Source organism: Ascaphus truei, chromosome 1 (assembly GCF_040206685.1).
Source record: "Ascaphus truei isolate aAscTru1 chromosome 1, aAscTru1.hap1, whole genome shotgun sequence".
Lineage (NCBI taxonomy): Eukaryota > Metazoa > Chordata > Amphibia > Anura > Ascaphidae > Ascaphus > Ascaphus truei.
This window is the reverse complement of record NC_134483.1, coordinates 112,816,211-112,840,114: the sequence shown is the minus strand read 5'-3', so window position 1 is coordinate 112,840,114 and position 23,904 is coordinate 112,816,211. Positions and strand designations below refer to the sequence as shown.

The following is a 23,904-nucleotide window of genomic DNA, read 5'->3' as shown; positions in this document are numbered from 1 at the left end:
CCTGTATATAGTAGAATTACCTTGCACAATCAACCTGTACCAAACAGCTCACAATCTATTTTGAACCCCTTAGGTTCTGGCACTGTAGAATCCTGTATATAGGCTCCAACTTTCAATTGATTCAGGATCCATTCATCTTTGTGATACCATGTATAACACAGGAAGAGTATGGTAGACTGATTACAATAATCCTTGTTGGACAAGACATACCTAGCCTTTCAACCCTTTGTTTTTGATTATGTTTTATATAGCAGCATGAAGGAAGAGGAGAAGTTTGTGCTGTTCCAGGAGACGCTGAGATCAAAAAGAATCCAAATGCATTTCAACCTCTCTTTCAGTAGATGACTGATATTTTGTCTAGCTTCCAGGCCAATATAGCTTTCCATAGAGGAAAATCATTTTAAAGAGTACTATGAATTCACTTCTCTTCCTCTACTGTGGAGTCTTGAGGAAATTATGGATTTTTACAAGTATTAAACAATTTCCTCACATAACTGTTGCAACAGAAGAACTGCTGTGCACTGATATGATCCCTATTGTAATCGTGTTATACAAACAGGTGCCTTACATCTACTTAAAGGCATAACTAAAATGATTGCTGCTGAGTAAAATGTAATAACTATAAATACAAATCATACATGTTCTTTTCATTTTTGTAGGGAAATTTAAATGATGCAGAGGATCCAAGCACAAGCATTGGAGCCTACCACTATATGTTGGATACAAACATTGGCAAAACCATGCTGGAATTTCAAGTAGGTGCAGTGAGAAAGATGTAACCATTTGTTGACACTCGTGATATGGAAGACGCTCCCAGTAACCCAACTACTATATTTGCTCTTTGTATTTGATATCAAAATGTACTGAAAGTATTCAGTGAACCACACACGTAGATCTCTCCCTTCTCTTTTCATGTGCTACAGTTCAGGCCTGTTGTGTTCCCTAATACAGTACAGTTCTTGAGTACCATCACAGTCTGTACTGAAACTACACAAAAAAGATATGTCATGCACACCGAACAAAAAGTGATTATATAGAGGTATGATTGGTGGAGCACTGGGGAAATTATGAACAGACATTTTTGTCTTCAGCACAATATGAAAGACAAAAGGATCTCCAGACACTCCAAGAATGGAATTCTTTAAGTATTTATTGGTTATATTGTAGATGACCAATATTTTGACCCATGCAGCCTTCCAGAGGATCTGAGCCTGAGGAAGGCTGCTTGGGTTGAAACGTTGGTCACGTACCATGTAACCAATAAATACTTCAAGAATTGAATTCTTGGCGTCCCTCGAGATACTTTTTCCTTTGATCTTACATGCACTGAAACATTGGAGAAGAAGGTTGGCACGAGGGAAGGAAACTGTACCAGTGATTATCGGCAATGGGATTCTAAAAGCTCTAGGTCAGTAGTTCTGATGAAGACCCCCCTTTCATTTGTCATGGACCCCCATTTGCAATGGAAAGCATAAAGAAACAGTTATGAAACACAAGACGTTAGATTAGGAACTGCCAACAATAGTTTACTTTTCCTGTACTTTAGGGAAATATAAGGAAGCATAGGAATAGTTAGGTAGTTAGCATAACAAATGTAATTCAACACATGCATTTTGCTATGCACTCTGTCCCAATACTAAACATTTCTCTGAGCACCACATAAAAGAAAAGTATTGTAAGTGGTGCCAGCACATAGCACAGGCACCAGATGATTGTAAATGAGAACAAAGTTGAATCCAAAAAAACATTGGCTAATTATCAGAGCAGTTTAAAAAAAAACATCTCCAAATCTCAGAGCCTGCTTATTTAGAGTATATGATGAGTGTATGCTAACAGGGCTAGTTAATGCTAGCACATTTACACACAGATCTCTAAAGATGCCCATGAATAAAATATGCCAAGAAGAAACTATAATGTTCCCTAAGGAAAATCTCCCCACATATTTCCTAGCAGAAAATGTGTTATTTCCTTGCCTCAACACTTCCATACTTGAGAATATTTACTGACCAGCAGAAAAAAAGCTGTTTTGGAAATACTGTAGTACTTTGGAGATTGTTAAAATTAAACACTGCAGGGGCCATAGTTGAGATCTTTTACCCATCTTTATTTTTTTTATATCAAAATAGATAAATCCTATAAAACAAGTCAATACAACTTCTTATACGTCTTATTAAAATGGTTTCTACAACAAAATTACTTAAAGAAGGAATTATTAGGAAAAATAACCGTCAATAATTATGTGAATTTTATATTTTTTTCTTATTCTTCACTGTGCATTTTGCACTGATTTATTTTTTTATTATTGCTGCTGCAACTTAAAATGTCCTCTTTCATGTATGTTGCTGTCTGCCTTTGGACAATCACTTAGAGCAGTTTACTCCCCATTTTCATAATTGAAACAGGGGTTGAAATTAGAGCTGAAACATGCTTTTCATAGCTCCACAGGCTCCTTGGTTCCGAAGATATTTAGGTTTTTTTTTATGTGCCAGTAAAATTTAAATAAAATGAAGTATGGCTGCCTTGGTCGTCAAATAGGAAGCTTTATATTGGTCCATGGGAGTGGGGCTAGGATAATGGCAATATTGATTTCCCAAAAGGGACCAGAAACACTGGCACATTAAAAAGTTATATATCTCGGGAACTGGGGGAGGGGGACACAAAATACAGTGGGTCAACTCTGGGGAAACCCCAAGTTCAGTTTCTGTAATAAAAATAAAGCCCAATTTGAGAAAAGGGAATTGCTGCTTTAAGTAAACGGTCCACTTCCTATTTAACACCTTCTCTGTCCACCTTTAAGACCTATTGAGAGCATCTGGCTAGCTCCTTTGGCTAGTACTATAAATCTCATATGCATTTACCATGGTCCCTTACAGGCGCACTTACAGTACTAGAACACCCTCCTTCTGTCTCTGTAAAATATCCCTACTTACCACTTTTATGTCTGAAGCGTTTATGTATGTATGTATCTCTTTATTTATATAGCACCATTAATGTACATAGCGCGTCACAGCAGTAATACGCGTGACAATCATATAAATAACAAATAATACAAATAACAGATCATGGGAATAAGTGCTTCAGATGTAGAAGTAACATTTCATTTTATTACCATTATGTGTTATATTATTATGTCATGCGGATTACTGCTGTAACGTGCTATGTACCTGGATAGCGCTATACAAATAAAGATTAAGGTGGTTTTCGGTATCCAACGGGTCCTTTTTACGTCGAACAGCTTATCCGATGCCGCATAATGCAATCCGCCGGACGCATTATCTGATTTCGGAACTGCTTATCCGACGCTCACCGCCGCAGATTAACACGGACCCGCGATCCGACGGTCCGCTATACGATGGCGGTTTGCGGGGCGGATAAGCGAGGACGTCCTGTATACATACGTACAGTTCTTCGGGTCAGGGACTCCTTTTCCTATTGTTTTGTCTGAAGAGCGCTTATTCCATTTGTGTTATAATATTATGTCACGTGTATTGTACTGCGCTATGTACCTAGATGGTACTATATCAATAAATATATACATACATCCATTTACAAATATTAATGATGTAATTGTTACCTAAAAGAACAAGCCTTTTTTAATTAAATGGAAAGAAAATAAGAGAGAATAGACTCTCCTTTTAGACTTAAGTATGATCATTGAACCAATACTATATGCAGAGTAGCAAGACACTGTCCCCAGGGCCAGCAGGGTTTTTTTAAGCTATTTTTTTTTAAATCAATTTCCATCTTGCCATTTGGCAATATAATTGAATCGAATACGTATTGCCAGGTATTATAGATATCAGTAGACTATAATTTAACATGACTTTCAACTCTATGTCGAAGACAGGGAGATACAATGTAACTGCATTGTCTTGCCGCTTAGATACCTTTAACACTAATGACAGATTATTGCTGAAGATGTCAGGATCAAATATATAATGTACTTTAAAATTACACTCCTTTCAAACAATGCCTCTGCTGTTGCCAAATAGGTCCTGTCATTGGCAGAGTCCTAAACAACATTACATGAAGTAACACTTGGAGAGGATCACATTTACTAAGCAGGGCTACTCCAGAGTACACCTTCTGGAACCATAGAATGCCTTCTTGCTTATTTAACTATACGTCCCAGGAGGCATCTTTTGGCACCTTAAGGTGTCTCCTGCCATAGCACTGGTTTGTACAGTAATTATGGCCCTAAATCTATTATTTGAAATGACTTCATTTAGCTATTGTGTTTATATTTATGCCTTGTTGTTGCTGTTCATGAAAACATTCAGATGACATCTTTGATATCTTCCCTCTAATTGCATTCCCACTCTTGGCTGCTGGAAAAATGACACTTATGGCGCTTAGGCAAAAAATAATGTCACCAAATGTGTGAATAGAATCAAACCCAACGTCTGCAGGCAATCTGAGAAATCTTGATCTGCTTTGCTGTGTGATTCTTATCCATAGATTTATTTATTTATAAAATGTTTTACCAGGAAGTAATACATTGAGAGTTACCACTCGTTTTCAGGTATGTCCTGGGCATAGAGTTAAGATGACATTTGATTACATAGAGAAGGGAATAAACAAGAACACAACCATAGTGTCAGGGATTTGATTTAAATATATGCCACAAATTTGGTGGATGAGAAGGATATGATCATTGGCAAATTGGATACTTATAAAGGTGATCTAACTCCTAAGAGGATACCATTGAAAAATCTATTATATTGGGGGACTCACTGGTACGACGACAAATGGGCTTGGAGGCAGTGGTACAAACATATTTTAATATAAAACTTTAAATAAAAATAGGATCATTTGAAAAAGTCAAAAATTAAAAAAACAAGACTTGAACGCAAAAATTATTTTTAGCATCACAACGATTAAAATTGAAATCGTACTGAAAACAATTCACTAGGTCATGAGCAGGTAAGCAGAGGGTGGCAGTGTTGGTCCTGGAGCCCGACTGGTCTCCCTGGCGTGCTGCAGACGTGCTGCTCTGTGAAATAGAAGAGAAAACTGGGGTGCTTCCCAAACTGGAGTATCTACTGTATGTGTGTGATTGATTTAACACAATAGAAACGTGGAAATGCCGAAAAATAAAAAGTACATAATGTACAATACTGGCCCAAGAGGTTGGTCACGGCTCAACCCGATGTGGAATCTTCCACGATCCTTAGGTTAATAGTAAAAACAGAGTGGGGGAGCGCAAAACATGGAAGAGAAATAACATACACAGTGTCAGTAATGATCTTGCCAAAATAAGACAGTGTGGTGCAAGCAAACCAGTGCACAATGGATGGGAGGTGGGGTGAGATAAATATAATGGAATACTAAAGACTTACACGGCCAATTATAAGTCAGTGCTCTAAACGGTATCTTTCTCAATCCTACTTGACCATTTTCCCAGAGGTTGAGAAATCTTAGTGCTCCACGTCTAGTATAACTGGTGCAACAGTGATGCTGATATAGCAAAGTGGTGGTAATAATATTAAATATAGAATATTGACTCATACGGCCATGTGTGAGTCAAGGCCCCAAGTGGGTATCTTTGCCCGGAGTGTGTGTCAGTCAGGTACCTGTGAGTATCCCGTGTGCACCACAAGTATCCAGAGTAATAAAGGTTAGAATACAATGTTTATTAAATTAAAAAACAAACGTAATAAACCACTCACATTGTGGGTTAAAACAATCGGTATGGCTGTTCCGGTCTCCTTCTCGTGATGAGCTCTGCTGTGCACCGTGTCCAGAGTACAGTGTTAGAGTCAATAGCAAGCCGGTTACTACGGAAGCCATCAAGGTCCATGCTCATCGAACAACGCAATTTGCACTGCTACGTGCTTCGTCAGGTCTGGACCGGATACCTATAAAATTCCATCAACTTAAGCTTAAACCAAAGACCAAACATGTTTTAAGATACAGTATTTTTCAATGTTTGAACTCTTTCTCGAAGTAATTTCCACACAGTGGGCCAACTCAAATTAATTGCTTAGAAGTGCAAAATAGCAAACTTCACCTAGAAATACCAAGGGCCAAATGCAGGATCAGCAGTACATGACAGTCAACCTCCACCGAGGATAGGAACCTGGGGTACATTGTCTGGTGACTTAAAATAGGTCTTTAATGTAATAAATGGATATTGCAGTATGATACAAGTTATATGGGGAGGGAAGAATAAGATAATTCCACCTTTTTAAATTACCAATAACACATCTGGAATAGGTAGCGTGTCCTTTTCTAGGGGAGTTGTCATGAGTAGGACATAAATGAGAGGTGGTGCAAAGCAGTGTAACTGAGATGATCCATGTTGATACTCAGATAGGCCTAAAATGTCCACTCCATTGTCCAGTGCTTAATTCACTTTTTAATTGAAACGTTTCTTTAGTATGTCATGTAGCGACTTGTAGAAGGCTACCGCAAAATACAACTAAGGACAAGTTTTATATATTTTGCAAACGACACACTTAACCACTCTATCATTAGTGTCTATTGTGCAATCAAAGATGCATTTTTCAATGTGTTTGTTGTCTCAGCTCTAAACCTCATCACTTCCTGCTACATTTGCAGGCCACCCACACATCTAATAACTTATTTTTATGTTCCTTCAACCACAAATTAAGCATGGATGCTGAAAACATCAGAGAATGACAGCATTGCAGTTTCTGTTCCTGATTCTAAAATGCAGTCTTTGTTAAATGTCATTTTAGATCATTGTTTAATGGGGGCAAGGAGATGTTATTTTAATACCACCATCTGTACCGTAAACTCTTTAAGTATAGAAGCTCCATGCTTTTCTTTTTGAACAAGCGGTTTCATTTCAGCACCTTGTAATGTAATGTTCAAGTTACACAATCATCGTAACTGGCACCAACGCTGACAATTTTAAAGAAAACACAATTAGAAGAGAGAAAAAAAGCAGACCACCATCTCCTCGTGCAGAGATTCACTATCCACTCCAGGCCAAGGATGATGATTGTTTTCAGGGAAGTCTGTGGTGAGGTTTAGAGCCAGGGTGTAATCTATTTGTGTTCTTTGGCCAGAACGAATGCATAGTGAAAATACTTTCCATCCGAAGAGTATACAAAATAAACCATATTCAAATGTTTTTTACCATTTTATATTTCTTAAATATTATTATCAACATGTATGATTGTGACATTGACCAATCAGAAATAAATCCCTATATTTTAAAAGGAATTGTTGTTATAAATGTGGTGCAATTCTCCATCAGTTTTGCAGCCAGAATGCTGCTATTTGAAGTAGCATTCCTCACACCGCCCGCCCCTTACAAATATATATATATGTGGCCAGGCTCTAGGGCTCTAGTGAGTTGATTCCTAAACACAAGGGGTTACAGTCTTCATATAGGATCTGACTTATCTCAACGTGGTGGGACTATAAATAGCATTGTCTGTGCTGAGGTAATTAGGAACAACTAAGAAGGCACTCTAGGCGAGCAAGTCTATCTGGTTAAGGTGCCAGGAGGCAGCTGGACCACAGGACGGACTCTGGGGCAATAGCTGGATGCCAAAGGACTACTGAGGAGCTGATGAGCTAAAGGTCTTTGACTACCAGAGCTCCAGCTGTCCTGTTCCACAGGACCATGCACCATGACCCTAGCAAGTCATCCTAAACACCATGAACACTTTGCCGCTGGACTGCCAGGCCCTGGGACTGAGTGACCATGTGAACCCTGTTAATGTTATCAAATTACTTAATAAATCATCATACGGTAAAGTTGAAGTACAGCCATTCTGCATCATACCTGGGCCTGAATCCTGAATGAGAGTAGCAGTAACGACACTGTAACATCCCAACTAGGCTATATATTATATGGGAAAAAAGGGCAAAGATCATGGGGGTTTGCAAACTACTGCAAAACTTTTACACCTTTTATACAGTAAGTGTAAAATACGTGACAGTTGTTCAGATTCTGTATTAACATTGTTAGACCACATACATGATACATTAATGACAGCATTTTGTTTCAATGAATTTCCATATACAGCTAAACCCCGTTACAACGTGAATCCGCTTATAACGCGATGCAAGCATGGCTCCCAATTTTTGGATTTATGAATACTTTACAACACGATTATTGGTGTCTTAAATACTTTATTGTACAATGCATACAATTGTACATTATTTCTAACGCGATCCACTTATAACGCTATGTGATTCTTTAGACCCCAAGCACAGCGTTATAAGGGGGTTGAGCTGTACTGTATACGTAACAATTACATTTTAGAACAGAAAAGACAAAATCGTTGACAAATTAAATTGACAGTATGTGCTAAGATTAATGAGTTTAGGAATATTTCCTATTTAGGGTCTGGATAAGAGTAACACCACCTCTAGATAAGACATGCTTAACGTTATGGTATTTGAAGTTAACGCAAGCCAGTATTACCTTAACATGATGTGAAGCATATGCTAATGAGATAAACAGTGGTCGTTGTTTTTGCATATACAGTAATTAGCTTTGTAGATATGTGTTACCTCACTGAAAATAACAGCTGTCATTGATTTTTATAATGGTGCATTATTAGTACTCCGTTAACGGACCTTTGTCGGTCTGGTTCTAAGTGCTGAGAGATTTCAAGTTAAAGAAAGTCCAGTATGGACAATTTCTATGGTTACATGAAAATAGCAAAACATACAGGACCCCTATAAGCTCATATTGAACCCCCAAAATAACCACTATATATATATATATATATACTATCCACTACATATATATATAGTGGTTATTTTGGGGGTTCAATATGAGCTTATAGGGGTCCTGTATGTTTTGCTATTTTCATGTAACCATAGAAATTGTCCATACTGGACTTTCTTTAACTTGAAATCTCTCAGCACTTAGAACCAGACCGACAAAGGTCCGTTAATATATATATATATATATATATATATATATATATATATATATATATATATATATATATATGCGTATAAGTGTCAAAGAGGAGTGCTACTGAGCATGGCAATATATATTTAAAACCAGAAACAGAACATGAAACACAGACAGAGCTCAGTGCTACATCCAAAGACACTAATACACGGTACAGTGCCTATATATATATATATATATAGATATATATATATATCTATCTATATCTATCTATCTATATATATATATATATATATATATATATATATATATATATATATATAGATAGATAGATAGATAGATAGATATATAAATATATATAGATATCTTTTGAATAAAATGGTGTTTTAGTTTAACTCTTTGGCAAAAGTGTTGTAAGCCCTTGAGCCCCTCCAAGACAGACCACGTCTCAAGGGTCCTAACACTAAAATAGATTCTTATTAACCTGTACATTACCAGGAAGAATGATTTATAATAAATCTGTCAAAATTAGTTGCATAGTTCTAAGTCTGATTGAAGCTCTTATTAACCTGTATAATACCAGGAAAAGCACTCTGTATTAGATTTGTCGCAATCAAACTGGATGCAAGTTCCCATGGGTGTGAAAGGTGCAAAGGAGTGAGCTTAACCATTTAAAAGTGGGAGGGGGTGAGCTTCAAACTAGGGAAGGAGGAGCCACCCTCCAAATCAGCTAGGACCAGCTGAAAAAGAATTGCAAACCATACAGGACCCCTATAAGCTGATGAGACCCATTAAGGTCGAAACATATCTTTGAGTGGTTTCTCTGGCTTTGCATCTGATTCCCATGCTGTGCTTTAAAGCTGTGTTAACAGCAATAATTAGTTTATAAAAAATGTAAAAATGGATTTCAGGCAAAAGGTGACATGTTGTGCTCATTTGCATGTCATTTCCCAGAATCCCTTGCTGTAGTGGAAGCACTGTATGCTAGGTAATAATGCTGAAAGGCAGGGTTGCAGACCTGTCTAAGACATGTGAATGTGCTCACAAGTGATCTTTTTATTTGATAGATAGATAGACTAGATTAGATAGAATAGATTAGATAGAATAGATAGCAATTTTAACAAATATAGGGGCTTATATTTTTTGCATTCTTCCTTAATGGAGTTCATAATTTATGCACCATGCTGTTTAGTTGCTTATTAAGTAAAATGTTCTGTTGCTCAAAGATAGAATCGTCTATTTAATCGATAATGCATATTGTTTATGCTTTTACACTGCAGGAACTGATGATAGTCTTCCAGCTCCTGCACTGGAACGGAAGTCTTAAAGCTCTCAGAGAAACAAAGTGCTCCCGTCAGGTAAGACACCACTAAGACATTATCCAGTGCTCACCCTTAACTCATAAACACTCACCAAACATGCGTCCATTTATCAATCTGGAGTCTGAATGCTAAGCTTGAGAAACATCTGTGATTCATAGATTGAACAGTTGTTTCAGATGGCTAACCAGTTTTCTAAATTGCGTTGCCAATAAAAAGTAAACTGAAAAATCCCAATTCTAATGGGAGTCTTTATCTTTAAATACAGCACCACAGAGAGTCATGTGATGTGCCAATGATTATGAGAAAGACAGCTCTAAATATGTTTTTTATCAGCAAATATACAAGTTGTCATGTTGATGAGTTCTGAACCAAATCTAAAAGTACTAGATGTGTGTCTATGGGTTGGCAAATGCATACAGAACCTTTTACCACATACTTTTTTTTAAAGTTCCAAACCATTATTTTTATATTTGTAAGAACCTTTAAATTTATATCCAATAGTTCAATACAGTTTTATGGCAACAGCTCTTTTCCAGCACATAAACAAAACTATAATTGAGATTGCTCTTAAGAGAATAGTTGTTGGAATAAATTCTCAAAGCAAATGCCAACTTCAAAAACACAAGTCTTCCTTAAAATACTGTTGTTGGCCCAAACAACATAAAATCAAACTTTTGGCCTAGTTCAAAGAAAAGCAGATCATTAGAAAAACCATCAGCTATCACACTGCGAAGGAACCGTGCAGATAACGATTCGATTGTAGGGCATTTTATCCCAAAGCCATTTACCCAGTCAGGTTAAAACTTCAGAATGGTATCATTATATATTTCTGGCAGTTTTCATAAGTAAGTAAACTTTAGGCCCATATTTCTTAAACAGTGCTATTCCATGAGACTCCATCTAGAACCACAAGACACTTTACCGCCCATTCAAGTCATAAAGCTGTAAAGTGTATTCTGAAGCTGGAAAGGTGTCTTATGGGATTGCATCACTTAGTCGAAGTGGCCCATAATGTTTCCATTGCACTTAGGATGAAATTAAAAGTATTATCTGTTCATTTTGTAACATAAGTTCGGGTGTTTCTAAAACTAATGCTGGGCCTGTCATTTTATAACAAAATTGTACCGTAAATGTTGCTTCTGTCTCATTGTATCTTGCTTCTTCTCATCCAAGTAATGTGTTGTGCCAATAGTCCAGCTGTTATCTCCCAGTGTTGGTCACTCACATTGTGCCCAAATGGTAGTTGTCATGGGAGACCAGTACATTTAACACCTTTTACCACCAGGGATCACTATCACCAGACAGGACACAATAATTGAATAAAACGGAATTTATTCTGGCGAACCAGCAAACACACAAAATACACAATACAAAATATACACTCACCAACTCGGGGTCTGGGGGGAAGTCTCTAGCCTAAACTAGGTGCAGGGTGCCCACTTCAGGTTGGCTTACCCTGTCCGCTTCTTGTACCAGGCTTCTCAGTGCTATCCAGCACAAAGCACTTTCGAATCTCCTGCTCAGCTGTGTCTCCGTCAGATTCTATCTTGCTCCGCTGGCCGGGCTTCTCCAGCGCTTCTATACCAGTGTGTAGCTTTTTCACACAGAAGCACCTTTGAAAAGCCCGCCAGTGCGATCGCTCCCAGAGATTGGCTCTCTCACATTGTCAGCCTCCCTGCACCGGCCGGTCTCTGTACATAGCGCTTGCTGCGTTTCTTTAACATGGAGAGGACTGGCAGCAAATCACAGCGCGGATCGTGGCCGTGCAGCCAATCACAGGTGCCGGTTGCACCAATGGGAGGAGGGGAACTGGCTTGAGCACTCAGGACCGCCGTTGGCTGAAGGAGTGGCTGGGAAGCAGCAGATTGGAAAGCTGCCTATGGGGATCGCGCTGCAGGACTCAGACCAAGCAATGGTTCGGTTCGGCCAGCCCCAAATCACCCGCTGGGAAGGCGCCTTCAGGTCTGCTGGGAACAAAGGCTCTCCCCGCTGAGAGCCCGTGCCCTGACCACCAGCCCCTTTCCTGCCCACCATTTGCCATGAACCAGTATTTCCTTGCAAACCGCACAGGTAATTTAATTACTGTGTCTGCCTGCAAGGAAATAATTCCACATAACTTTTACACATGCTGGCTGGTTTTCCTACCTGCAAGGGGTACAGGCTACACTTAAACATTGGGAATACATTTTCCTTTACAGGGAGTAAAGTGTGTTAATAAACAGTATACATTCATTACATTCCCTGGTTATACAATTTTCCCCTTCCAGAGATTAGACAGTGATTTAGCTATTTTCTGGAAGGGGTTACACAAAGCACATCATACATTGGCCAAAATTAGCCTCACAGAGGTGGCCATTACACACGGTATTGGGGTAGCCAAACGGGCTTCACCTTTATTATCGGAGGCTTGCTACCCCGACCGTCACAGTAGTTTCATACACTGAGGCCTTTATTCAATATTGTGTGTATGCAAAATTATTTACACATTGGTAACACTTTTTAAAATTTCTTTGCTCAGAAGTTAATTATCAATAATGGCTGGTACTATAGTGAACAAAATAGTAGATACAGTTTAGGCCATAATGTTTAAAGGTCTTAAAAAAAGTAAATTGTCAGAAATTCTCTCTGACAGAAATTGTGAGTGAGAGGGAGTGGCTCAGTGAGTAGCACAGCAGGGGAACCTGGTTCAATTCCCGGTGTTGACTCCTTGTGACCTTGGGTAAATCACTTTATCTGCCTATGCCTCAGGCACCAAAAAACATAGATTGTAAGCTCCACGGGGCAGGGACTTGTGCCTGCAAAAATGTCCCTGTAAAGCGCTGCGTAAAACTAGCAGCGCTATACAAGAACATGCTATTATTATAGAAAAAGAGTACTTATTGTATCCATATCCCTTGCAAGGAAAAATAATCCAGCAATTCTGACTATTTGAATTAGTTAAGCCTTCCAATTTTTATTTAAGCAGCAATTTCTCTCTCCCTCCCCTTCATCAACAATTGTTTTTTTTACCTACCGTATATTCGATCTGTCACTGTAAGCTGTGTTGTGGCTTAGCACCACTGACAGTAGCAATCCATTCTGCACAATTCACTTCCAACCCCTACAGCTATGCTTCCCTGAACTACAAGACCTTCCCTCTCCCTGTTGCCTTGGATTTTTTTTTATTTTTACTGCCCATATTTATTAAGTGTCACTAAGCCACAAAGCATCTAATGGCTCACTTAAAGCAGCAATACTATGTACTTTCCAATTATTATTATTTTTCTTTCTTTTCTGTATATGTAAATCATGTGGCAATGTATAATTCTACATTCTTACCTAAGCTGGCAATCGTTTGGTGCTCCTGTTATAAATCTGCAAATATCCTGATTGTGTGCCTAACATAATGGCTGCTTCAGTCAGTGTAACTCAGCAGCTACAATGTATCCCTATATTACTACGGTAACATTATCTATTGTTACAGTTGACAGCACAAAGTGCTGGGGACATTTGCAACAAATTATCCCAGCAAGTTGTATTTCAAAGATCTTGCACTGTTTGGGAAGTGGGCTAAAACCTGCTATAGAAATCAACGGCTGCTTTAAAAGTCATTAAAAATGGCATTATGAGTTGAATAAATAAAATTAAATAAAAAAGTCATTATTATCTGAAACTACTGAACTGATTTATTTGAATATATATATTTCCCAGAATCCCTTGCTGCATTGGAAGCACTGTATGCTAGATGATAATGGCAAAAAGCAGGGTTGCAGACCCGACTCAGACGTGAATGTGATCACAAGTAATATTTTTATAATATTATATATATATATATATATATACAGGTAAACCCCGTTATAACGCGGTCCTCGGGGTCCACCCCGAGTCCACCGCGTTAGTAACGGGGTCGCGCTAATTTTTAAAAAAAATGGCCGCCGCGCGCCTGATCGGGAGGGAGGGAGTGAGGAGGGAAGGAAGTTAATTAAATAAATAAAAAAAAAGTTTTAAAAAAATGACGGCGATTCATCCCTCCTCCCTCTCCCTCCCAGCCCCCTCCCTCTCCCTCCCCCCCCCCCCTCTCCCTCCCCCCCCCCCCGAGGTATGCCCCCGCAGGGCAGTGCCCCTCTCTGGGTGCAGGAGGGTGGGTTACATGTCAGCCGCACGGTGTACTCACGGTCACAAGTCCGAGCTGCAGAGAGGCTGCAAAATGGAGACGGAGCCCCCAGGAGGAAAGCTGGGACCAGAGCCAAAGAACCAGATGCTGCTAGAAGCAAAGCATTCTGGGAGTGGACGGGGCTGCCTCTGTCCAGCCTCATCTGCCCCTCACAGGGAGGGGGGATCCCCCATAGAGACCTGCCCCCTCACTCCCAGCCAGGGCACAGGGGTGACCCCCATACAGAGAATCTGTGTGTCCCCCTCACTCCCAGCCAGGGCAGGACACAGTATCAGGGCAGACAACGGATTGGAGACTTTGGGCCTCATGCAGAGAACAGCGCTAATAGCAATCTCGCCATTTTCCGGCGAAAATCGCGCTAAAAACAGCCGAAAATGGCGAGATTTGAAAAAAGCGCCATTTTTTTTTCCCCTTGAAATTCGCCGCGCGGCTGGAGAGTTTCTAATCTCTCCAGTTTTTTTTCCTGCCGTATGCAGAGAGCCGCGATCGCCATCTAGTGGCTGTTCGCGCCAAAAAAATGGCGCGATTTTCAACATTTTTCCTCTCCACCAAGCAGCTGGCGCTCCGCGGCCGGTGGAGGGGAAAAAAAAAAAACCGCGATTTTTTCCCCACTAGTTTCAACAGCGCTCATAGCGCTGGTTGAAACTCTCCATATGCAGAAAGGATTGTAAATGCAGTTTTCTGCGCTTTCTGCATATGGAGAAAAAAACTCTCCAAAAAAGCAAAAAATTTTCCCCCTCTCCAATTCTAAAATTCGCTGCTCTCTGCATAAGGCCCTTTGTTACCAATTATCATATTAAATCAGAAGCCTGGCATTTGCCCTCTCCTACCCCCCTCCCCCCATACAGAGACCTGTCCCCCTCCCCCCATACAGAGACCTGCCCCCCTCCCTCCCAGCCCCCTCCCTCCCAGCCCCCTCCCTCTCCCTCCGTGTGTGTGTGTGTGTGTGTGTGTGTGTGTGTGTGTGTGTGTGTGTGTGTGTGTGTGTGTGTGTGTGTGTGTGTGTGTGTGTGTGTGAAAAAAACGGGCTGCTGACATGTGAAAAACGGGCTGGTGGGCTGCTGACGTGTGGGGGGGTGGGCTGCTGACGTGTGGGGGGGGGTGGGCTGCTGACGTGTGGGGGGGGGGGCTGATGATATGTGAGGGGGGGTGGGCTGCTGACATGGGAGGGGGGGTGGGCTGCTGACATGTGAGGGGGGGGGTGGGCTGCTGACATGTGAGGGGGGGGTGGGCTGCTGACATGTGAGTGTATTGTGAGAGCTGTGTGCAGTGAGTGTGTGCAGTGAGTGTGTGCAGTGTGTGCAGTGTGAGCAATGAGCAGTGTGTGTGCAGTGTGAGCAATGAGCAGTGTGTGTGCAGTGTGCAGTGTGAGCAATGAGCAGTGTGTGTGCAGTGTGTGTCAGTGTGAGCAATGTGTGTGCAGTGAGAGTGTGTGCAGTGTGTGTAGTGTGTGCAGTGTGTGCAAAAAATTTTTTTTTTTAATTTAAAACAAAATTATTATTTTTTTTTAAACGGGAGCCACGGGAAAACCGCGTTATAACCGAATCACGGTATAACGAGGTGCGTTATAACGGGGTTTACCTGTATGTATATATTTATATATATATATATATATATATATATATATATATATATATATATATACACACAAACACACACACACACACGGATGGCCTGACATTCTCCTCTAGAATCTTCTAATACAATGCAAATGCATGGTTGTGTCAATGATGGCAAGCCATCCAGGTCCTGAGTCAGCAAAGCACCCCAAACAATCACACTCCCACTCCCAAAACCATGCTTGACAGTTTGGGTTGAGGTTCCTCTATTCAAACACAGTTTTTGTTTTAGCCAAACATAACATTTCTCATTGAGGCCAAGATCAACCAGATCATTCCATAAATGATTTAAAATCAAATCTGCAATGGAAAGTTTAAAAGCACCCAAGAACGGAAAACATTTGAACTGAGAATGATAAGACTCTTTGACACCAAAACAAAAGGACTTAATGCGGATATGGGGTTTCTCACAAACTATCACAATTGTTTGTAATTGTCTTGCCTCTCTTCTTATCCACTTCCCCCCCCCCCCCCCCCCCACACCCCAATACACAGCATCCCCTTTCCCCTCCATGCTGTTCCTTGTCACAGTTTTATCAAACACTTTCTCACCCTACCTTATCTACATTACATCTCTGTTGTTTTTGTTTTTTTCCCCTGCTCTCCGAAACACTGTTTTAGCCATAGATTCCTTTGTTAATCAGTATTGCCGACCTGAGGAAGAGAGGAGAACTCTCGAAAGCTTGTCCTATGACATAAATTGTTAGCCCAAATAAAAAAAAGGTATCACCTAATACTGAAGAACTAATTTCTTCTGCACTATATATATTCCCCCTCACGCAGCCTCCCTGAGGGGCCATAGAGGTGTTGTCATGGGGTCTGTGCTGCAGCCAATCCTGGTGCAGACCCTGTGCCCTCCCCTTTTGCAGCAGGGAGGAGACTTTTCAAATTGTAGTGTGTGTCAGTTCCCCTCTATCCCTTCTAGGCAGAGGAGGTGTGAGTCCTCATCCACCCCTCCTGGGTCTGGGAGAGCAAGATCTGTGCATTTTATTATTTATTTATAAAAATATTTTACCAGGAAGTAATACATTGAGAGTTACCTCTTGTCCTGGGCATAGGAGTTAAAATGACAAATAATACATTGTTACAAATACAGTTACATAAGTGAACAGGATATACATTATATACAAGACTAGCCTGCAGTTTGAGATAATATATATTATAGGCGTATGTAACAATTATAGACCAGATTAAAATGTGAGATACCTTTGGTTTTGAAAGAACTTAAACTGGTGGTGGATGGGAGAGTCTCCGGTAGGTTGTTCCAGTTTTGTGGTGCACGGTAAGAGAAGGAGGTGCGGCCGGATACTTTGTTGAGCCTTGGGACCATGGAGTCAGATCTCAGATGATAAGTGCTGCATGTGGTAGGGGTCAGGAGCTTGTTCAAATAGGCGGGTAGCTTGCCCAGAAAGTATTTGAAGGCAAAACAGGAGAGATGAACTTTGCGCCTAGACTCAAGTGATGACCAGTCTAGTTCTTTGAGCATTTTGCAGTGATGTGTGTTGTAGTTGCATTGGAGAACAAAATGGCATATTGAATTGTAGAGGGTGTCAAGTTTTCTAAGGTGGGTTTGGGGTGCCGAGCCATATACTATGTCTCCATAATCGCCATTAACTGCTGTCCAGCACCATCCAGGGATCTGAGACCCCTTCTCTACTATATGCAACGCTGTTTACCATCTGCAGTGGTTGTTACAAATAAAGACCTCATTTATATACCCCTGGCTGAGTTGCGGTCTATTAGCCAGAGGTTTTGGAGAGAAAGAACTGTCACGGTAGGGACTGCCTGCAGCCTTGTTGTAGCCTGCCGTGTCTGGAGGTGCTGTATCACCATGGAAAGAACATAAAGATCACCGTAAGTCGGTCCTGCTCCCCACCCTATCGCAGACATCTCAGCTCTCCTGGACACTCACAGGTACGCACGCAACACAACATCAGTAGTAGCAGCAATATGTAGCAGAGAGGGGGGAGACAGGGCTACATATATATATATATAATATTTCACATGTTGTGCTGCTTTAACATTAAGTTGTCTTATGGTGCTATATGGTGTTTTTTATGGTTTAGTGCCACTTAGTAAATATGGGCATTCATTAAATTGGTCGGGTACAAATAATGAATACAAATGTGCAGTACTTTAGTTTCGTGGGCAGTGTTTTTCTGCCTTATAATTAATAGCACATTGTTTTGGTATTTTGTGCTTTTTTCAAACCCATTTTCAAGGTTGGATTGTATATTTGTTTGTTATTGCGTACATGATTTGAGGGTAAATTTGTGGGTAGGAGAGGCATACAGATGGTAGATACTGTATACACGTAGCATTGCTATAGCACAGACAGACAGTATAGTTGTTGTTGAGACATATTTAGAGTGGTTAGATTATCAGCAACGGATTATGTTATTTTTTAATTGGTTTTATTTGGACTTGAGAAGAAAGTTAGGGAGAGTTGGAAAGTGATTAAACACCATATGATAGTGATTATATTTGTTAGGCATCTGCTTTGTAGTATAATGATGATACATTGAATTAGTTGGCATGTGAAAGTTTGTGCTGAGACAAGTATAGTGACGAATAACAAGCACCTCCCAACACTCATCTTTACATATTTTGCAGAAAAAACCTTTAGGATTTACAAATGACATGAGTTTAAGATTTTGACAAGTAGCTTCCTAAGAAAGATATTTAACTGTTGTCAAAATGAATAAGACACCAGGCACTAGAGACAGCATAATTAACCTGTGCATCTATGAAATATTGCTAATTTTACGTGAAAGGCAGTTACTTGTTCTCCGTTATTGACCTTTGATTGGTGGTTTGGCCTAGATCACTTACAGTAGATATCTACCATTGTAATCACTGGAACTTTTCTTGACGCCCATGTGTAAATGTTTTGATGCATAGAGTGGATTTTCCAGTTAGATGGTGTATAAAAACAATACAGAGATATATAAACTTGCTACAAATAAAGTACAGGTGATTGTAAAAGGAAATGGCATAAAAGAAAGCCCATAATCTCTGAAGGAGATGGCACATGAGGTGCAATGATGCCGAGGGCATAGAAATATCCTAAGCTTGAGAAAGAAATGGCATCTTTAGCTGAGAATCAAATGTAAGGTGAATATAACAAAACAACTATAAACACCACAGGACATATTTACTAAGCAGTGCTCAGCCATCATCCACCTTCTGGTGAGAGAAGCGTGAATGGTCCATAAGGTGTCTTATGGCACCAGAAGGTGCCTCATGGCATACCACCGCGGATTAAATCTGTACATTTTCACATTTCTCTGTATATTTGTCATATTCTCTTGTGCCAGTTTATTATGTTTGAAATTGAGTATAAAATGCACCATCCATCTGCTGTACACTAAAAGTCCCATAGATATTCAGTTATAGTACTGAGGCATAACATGGAAGAATGGAAAGGACTGTTCTCCCCTTCCTATGTTGGACTGTTGTTTTAACATCTGCACTCTAAATCGCAGTATTTTATACCATGTTTTATGTTTGCTGTACTGTTGGCTTCATATACATCACTTGCAGTCAATTTTAAGCCTGGAAGAAGCCAAACATACATAATTAATTGCAAAACCCTCAGCATGCCATTTATTTCTCATCTTGGATTTATAAAATAAATCCTTTGCAACATATCCTGTGTTTCTATCACTGAATCGCTATTGTTTTTCATCTATTTTAAAATCTGAAATAAGTACCATGTGTGATGCGGAGGAACGGCCTATATAACCCATGTGTTAGAGAAAGGCCGGACACAATTTTCTGTAGTTAGATCTGTAGCTAAAAATATATCCACAATTCATTTTGTTTATTTTTCCAACATAAAAACGGCTGAATTACGAATCAAGATGTTTTAGCAAATATTTTCAGCATGTTTTTTTTTTTTTTTACATTGTTGGTACCTTTGCCACTATATACATTTTAAACAGTCAGTTCATTTCTGCTAGAATCTTTCAACAATTCATGCAAGTAAAGTGAAATGATTTAGTGGCACCTGGAAGCCATTTTGCTCTCCCAACAATAAAGTATTGTTTGGGAGATTAAAAAAAGGAATTTCCAAGCAACCAGGGAGAGAATTCTTAGTGTGGAACATGCGCTCCAATGCTGGGTCCGTTATATATATAGGATTATGCTCATCAATAATTGATCCACAGCACCATTGGGGGTAGATAAGATTTTGAAGCAAGAATTCTGTGGTATGGTATCCTTGATAAGGACCTATATTCCCTGAAGGAACTGGACAAAGGGATAAAACCCACTGCTCAGAACCTCATTGGGATGGGCCCTGGAACACTATTAGACCACAAAGCATATCATCTTGAATAGAATAAAGTTTCTTACTCACATCTCTGGAGCATCCCCGTCCTGTGCTGGTATGTGGAGCGTGCTGCCATTTGTTTGAGAGTCAGAATCAGCATCCAAAAAGGTGTAGCGCACAGCCAAGAGAGTGGGTCAATAACTGATTAAAAATATTCTTTATTCATCCATAAAAGAGAAAAAATGGAGGTCCAACACCCTCCTACATGTTTCGTGCACCAAGCACTTTATCAAGTCGGGGTGTTATTATCACCGTTGAACTCCACAGGAGCCCCGAGATCTTAGAAGGTAAAACGAGTATTATCTTCTTTGGGTTAGCTACTTCAGGTTTGCCTTGAGTAAGGTGCAAAACAATGGGTGAGTGGATAATCATTAGAGATGTGCCAAAGTGTCAGTCAATGTTGCAAACTAGGCAAAAATTTTCCCTTTTTCAGCCACGAAAGAAAAACCTGTGACCAGAACCATGTCAGTTTGCATGTAAATTCTCTAAAATCGCTTAATTCTTTTAATGCTAACATAGAAAATAGGGAACACACACCATGTTTCACTCACTGTCTGCCAATAGTCCGCTGACAGCTTGTGAAGCTGCAATATTTAAAACTAATTTGGCTACAGTGTTAGCTGTCTGGTTTGAAGCTTGGAGAAACGTTTTGCAAAGAAGCTAAATTGGAAAGGAAAACGCTAAAAATGTCGCGACTGCATGATGAATAGCTTCACACATCTCTACTGATGACATGATCAGCGCCATCTCTACAACAATAAAAGAGTAAAGATGGAATAATATTATGCAGAATACAGTTGGCGATAAATAACCTAATTTGAGTACCCTACATTATTGTTTGTGTCAAACAGGAAGTCATCTCCTACTACTCCCAGTACTCCTTAGATGAGCGCATGAGAAGTCACATGGCACTGGACTGGATTATGAAAGAACAAGACGCAGCAGGAATTATATCTCAAGAGCTTCAACTGGCCCTGAGAGAACTGGAGGAATTCAGAAAAGCCGGGCGAGAGCTCAGATTTTACAAAGAAAAGAAAGAAATATTGAGTTTAGCACTTAGCCACATCTACAGTGACTGCATTACTTCAACTAAAAATGCAGATCAAATGAGCCTTACTTTAAATGGTTATCACTAGAAGATCTGTTTCTTTCATGTAAGATTAGGTGAACAGTAAATAGAAACATGCCCTGCAAATGCTTATTCATAAGACCACCCAGGTTAAACACTGAGGTATCCCTTTTAGGCATTTTTCTTTGATCCATTCTTTTCAAAGAGCTAACATTATTCCTTTATAGCTCGGATGAATAAACTTGGATTCAAAAAATGTACAGTTTCACATTTATTGGGTATTTTTTGTTCTATTCGGTTAAATCAGTCAGATGCCTTAGCTTCTCCTGTTTCTTATTTAACTCGCAGGAGCCACAATTCTATCTACCTCCTCATGAAAAAGTAACAATAAATATAATATAGCCACAACCATGTGTGCAGTGCTGTGCATGGCACATAGTACAGTTCAAGAATGATCCCCAGTGATTTAGCTGATGAGTTCAGCATTTCCAGGTTGCGAATTAGAATGTACCAGCCTATTCTCAGTACCAAAAACAGTCCAAGAACTATAATCAGCAGTGTTTTTAAATAATACATCTGAAAAAGTAAGCATCATATTTTATAATACTTACAATATAGGGAAGAAGAAAGAACTTCCCCACAATGTACTGTTAATCGTGTCTGTAAAAGACCTTATGGCAGATAGGAAATTGATAGTATAGTGGCCCATATTTAGAAAGCCCTCTTCTGCCATACAGGTAAGTCCCATTCCGGCACTGGAACACCCCTTAATGCTCATTGACTCTAATAGGTTGTAAGGAGCCTTCCCGTGCCAGAGGTGTCCTATAGCAGAAGACAGTTTAGTAAATGAGGCCTATTATGAATTTATTAATCATGATTTGCATATAAATAAAATATGTAATCTAGGCTTTTCATGAATCAACTTGATGCTGCTGGGAGTTTCAGAACTTGGTTAATCTGCAAAAGCATAATACATGGTTCAGCTTCAGGTTTACAGAAGCTAGTATTTTAGCTGGTTAATTTCCCCTTGTGCAGAGAGTATACTGTAGCAGTGGTTTTCAACGTATTTCCCATGAAAGCTTGGAGTTCCCAGAGGTCTCTGGGCTTCAGCCACCATATATTACAAAAAGGTTAATGGTGAATTTTTGTAGACGAAATAATTCAATGAAATTAAATGATTTCAAAATGTTGGATTGTTATATTGTAATGTTATACAATAGAAATGTTTACAAATGTATGCTGGGGGTCTGTGGAAGTTAGAAGAAACTTTGAAAACATTCCTTGGCTATTTAAAGTGTTAAAAAAATAGTCTATACATAGTAACCCTCTTCTCTAATTCGCTAGACTAAAACTCATCCGATACTAAAGGAAACATTGTTAAAAGTAAAGACCATGGCCAGAAATGACTCCAAGGCACTACCTGCTGAAGGAGACACAAGGTCAGTGGTCAAAAAGCCCTACAAAAAAAGTGGTATGAGCTCACCTGCTGCAAAACTCAATTCTGTGAGACATTGGAGCTACCTTTGTACTGTCAGATCCCAGCTCCCTATTCTGAACAATAGATATTGACGTTTCAGTTTGGAAATATAAATGAGAATAATTGATTAGAAAATTCAACCAATGCATGAGGCCATGGAGTAAAATACTGTGGGTAACATCCAATGTTTGTATGGGCCCTAACCCTTGCACTGACAGAGAAGTCAACAACACATTGATTTGTTGTTGATAGGAAATATTGTAAGTGTATATAATGTACAGCCCAATGTACATGAAATGATGTGTTTAGTTACATTATGATGATATTGTTAGCATCTATTATATCTTGTAAAAAATAGTTAACATTACTTTAGCTGAATGTCACAAGCGCTGAGAGCCTAGGTAGGGGCAGAGTTTGTGCACACGTTATACTGTATCAAAGGCATAAGGCATACATATTCATAGTACTGGCCAAATAGATTAAATAGAGGTTAGAGGGATGAAGCGTAAAGAGACTTTGATTTTATATAACTTTTTTCTTTTATATGGATATAAAACCGAGCTACTGTGTACAAAAAGTAATGCTGGCTGACTTGTGAAATGGACTGTGTGTTATATGAATATATTGCTTTCTAGTGCTGTGCAGCTTTCAATATGCTGTGAAGCTGCATTCCAATACTGGAAAAGAGATCAGGGACATTCATATAAATGGAACTGAAACCTTCTCCAGCGTGGGAAAGGGGGTTCACACCATATTGAAAAAGTGCCTTAGAGTTGTTTTATCATTAACCCTATTGGTTTACATAGTAAAGGAGTTGATAATCATAATTATGGTTATGTACTGTAGAGCTGAAGTTGCTAACCTTCCAGCAAAATGTGCTATCCTAATTTTATACAGCCATTAATAAAAAGACGCTTAAAAAAGGTCTGTGGGTTTTTTTTGGAATGTAAATTAGTTTTCAAGAACTGCTTTAAAGTGTACTGTCACATTTCATGAAGTGTGTGTTTTTTTATTTCTATAGCTCCAAAAATGTACAAAATACACATTATTATACATCATTATACTGTGAATTACACACAATAAGTG

At 39.4% G+C, this 23,904-nt stretch overlaps 1 protein-coding gene across 5 annotated transcripts in view; it reads left to right on the top strand.

The window, feature by feature from the left end:
- LIX1 (limb and CNS expressed 1) overlaps window positions 1-23,904 on the top strand; it is a 192,501-nt gene that overhangs the window by 105,810 nt on the left and 62,787 nt on the right. For 3 of the 5 annotated variants that reach the window (XM_075593389.1, XM_075593391.1, XM_075593396.1), the window contains exons 4-6: window positions 660-755; window positions 10,126-10,203; window positions 21,124-23,743. In XM_075593389.1, the coding sequence (XP_075449504.1) occupies window positions 660-755; window positions 10,126-10,203; window positions 21,124-21,408 (459 nt within the window). In that variant the 3' untranslated portion in view covers window positions 21,409-23,743. Of the gene's footprint in view, window positions 1-659; window positions 756-10,125; window positions 10,204-21,123; window positions 23,744-23,904 lie in introns of those variants that run through there. The other 2 variants (XM_075593399.1, XM_075593394.1) reach the window with 1 other exon arrangement.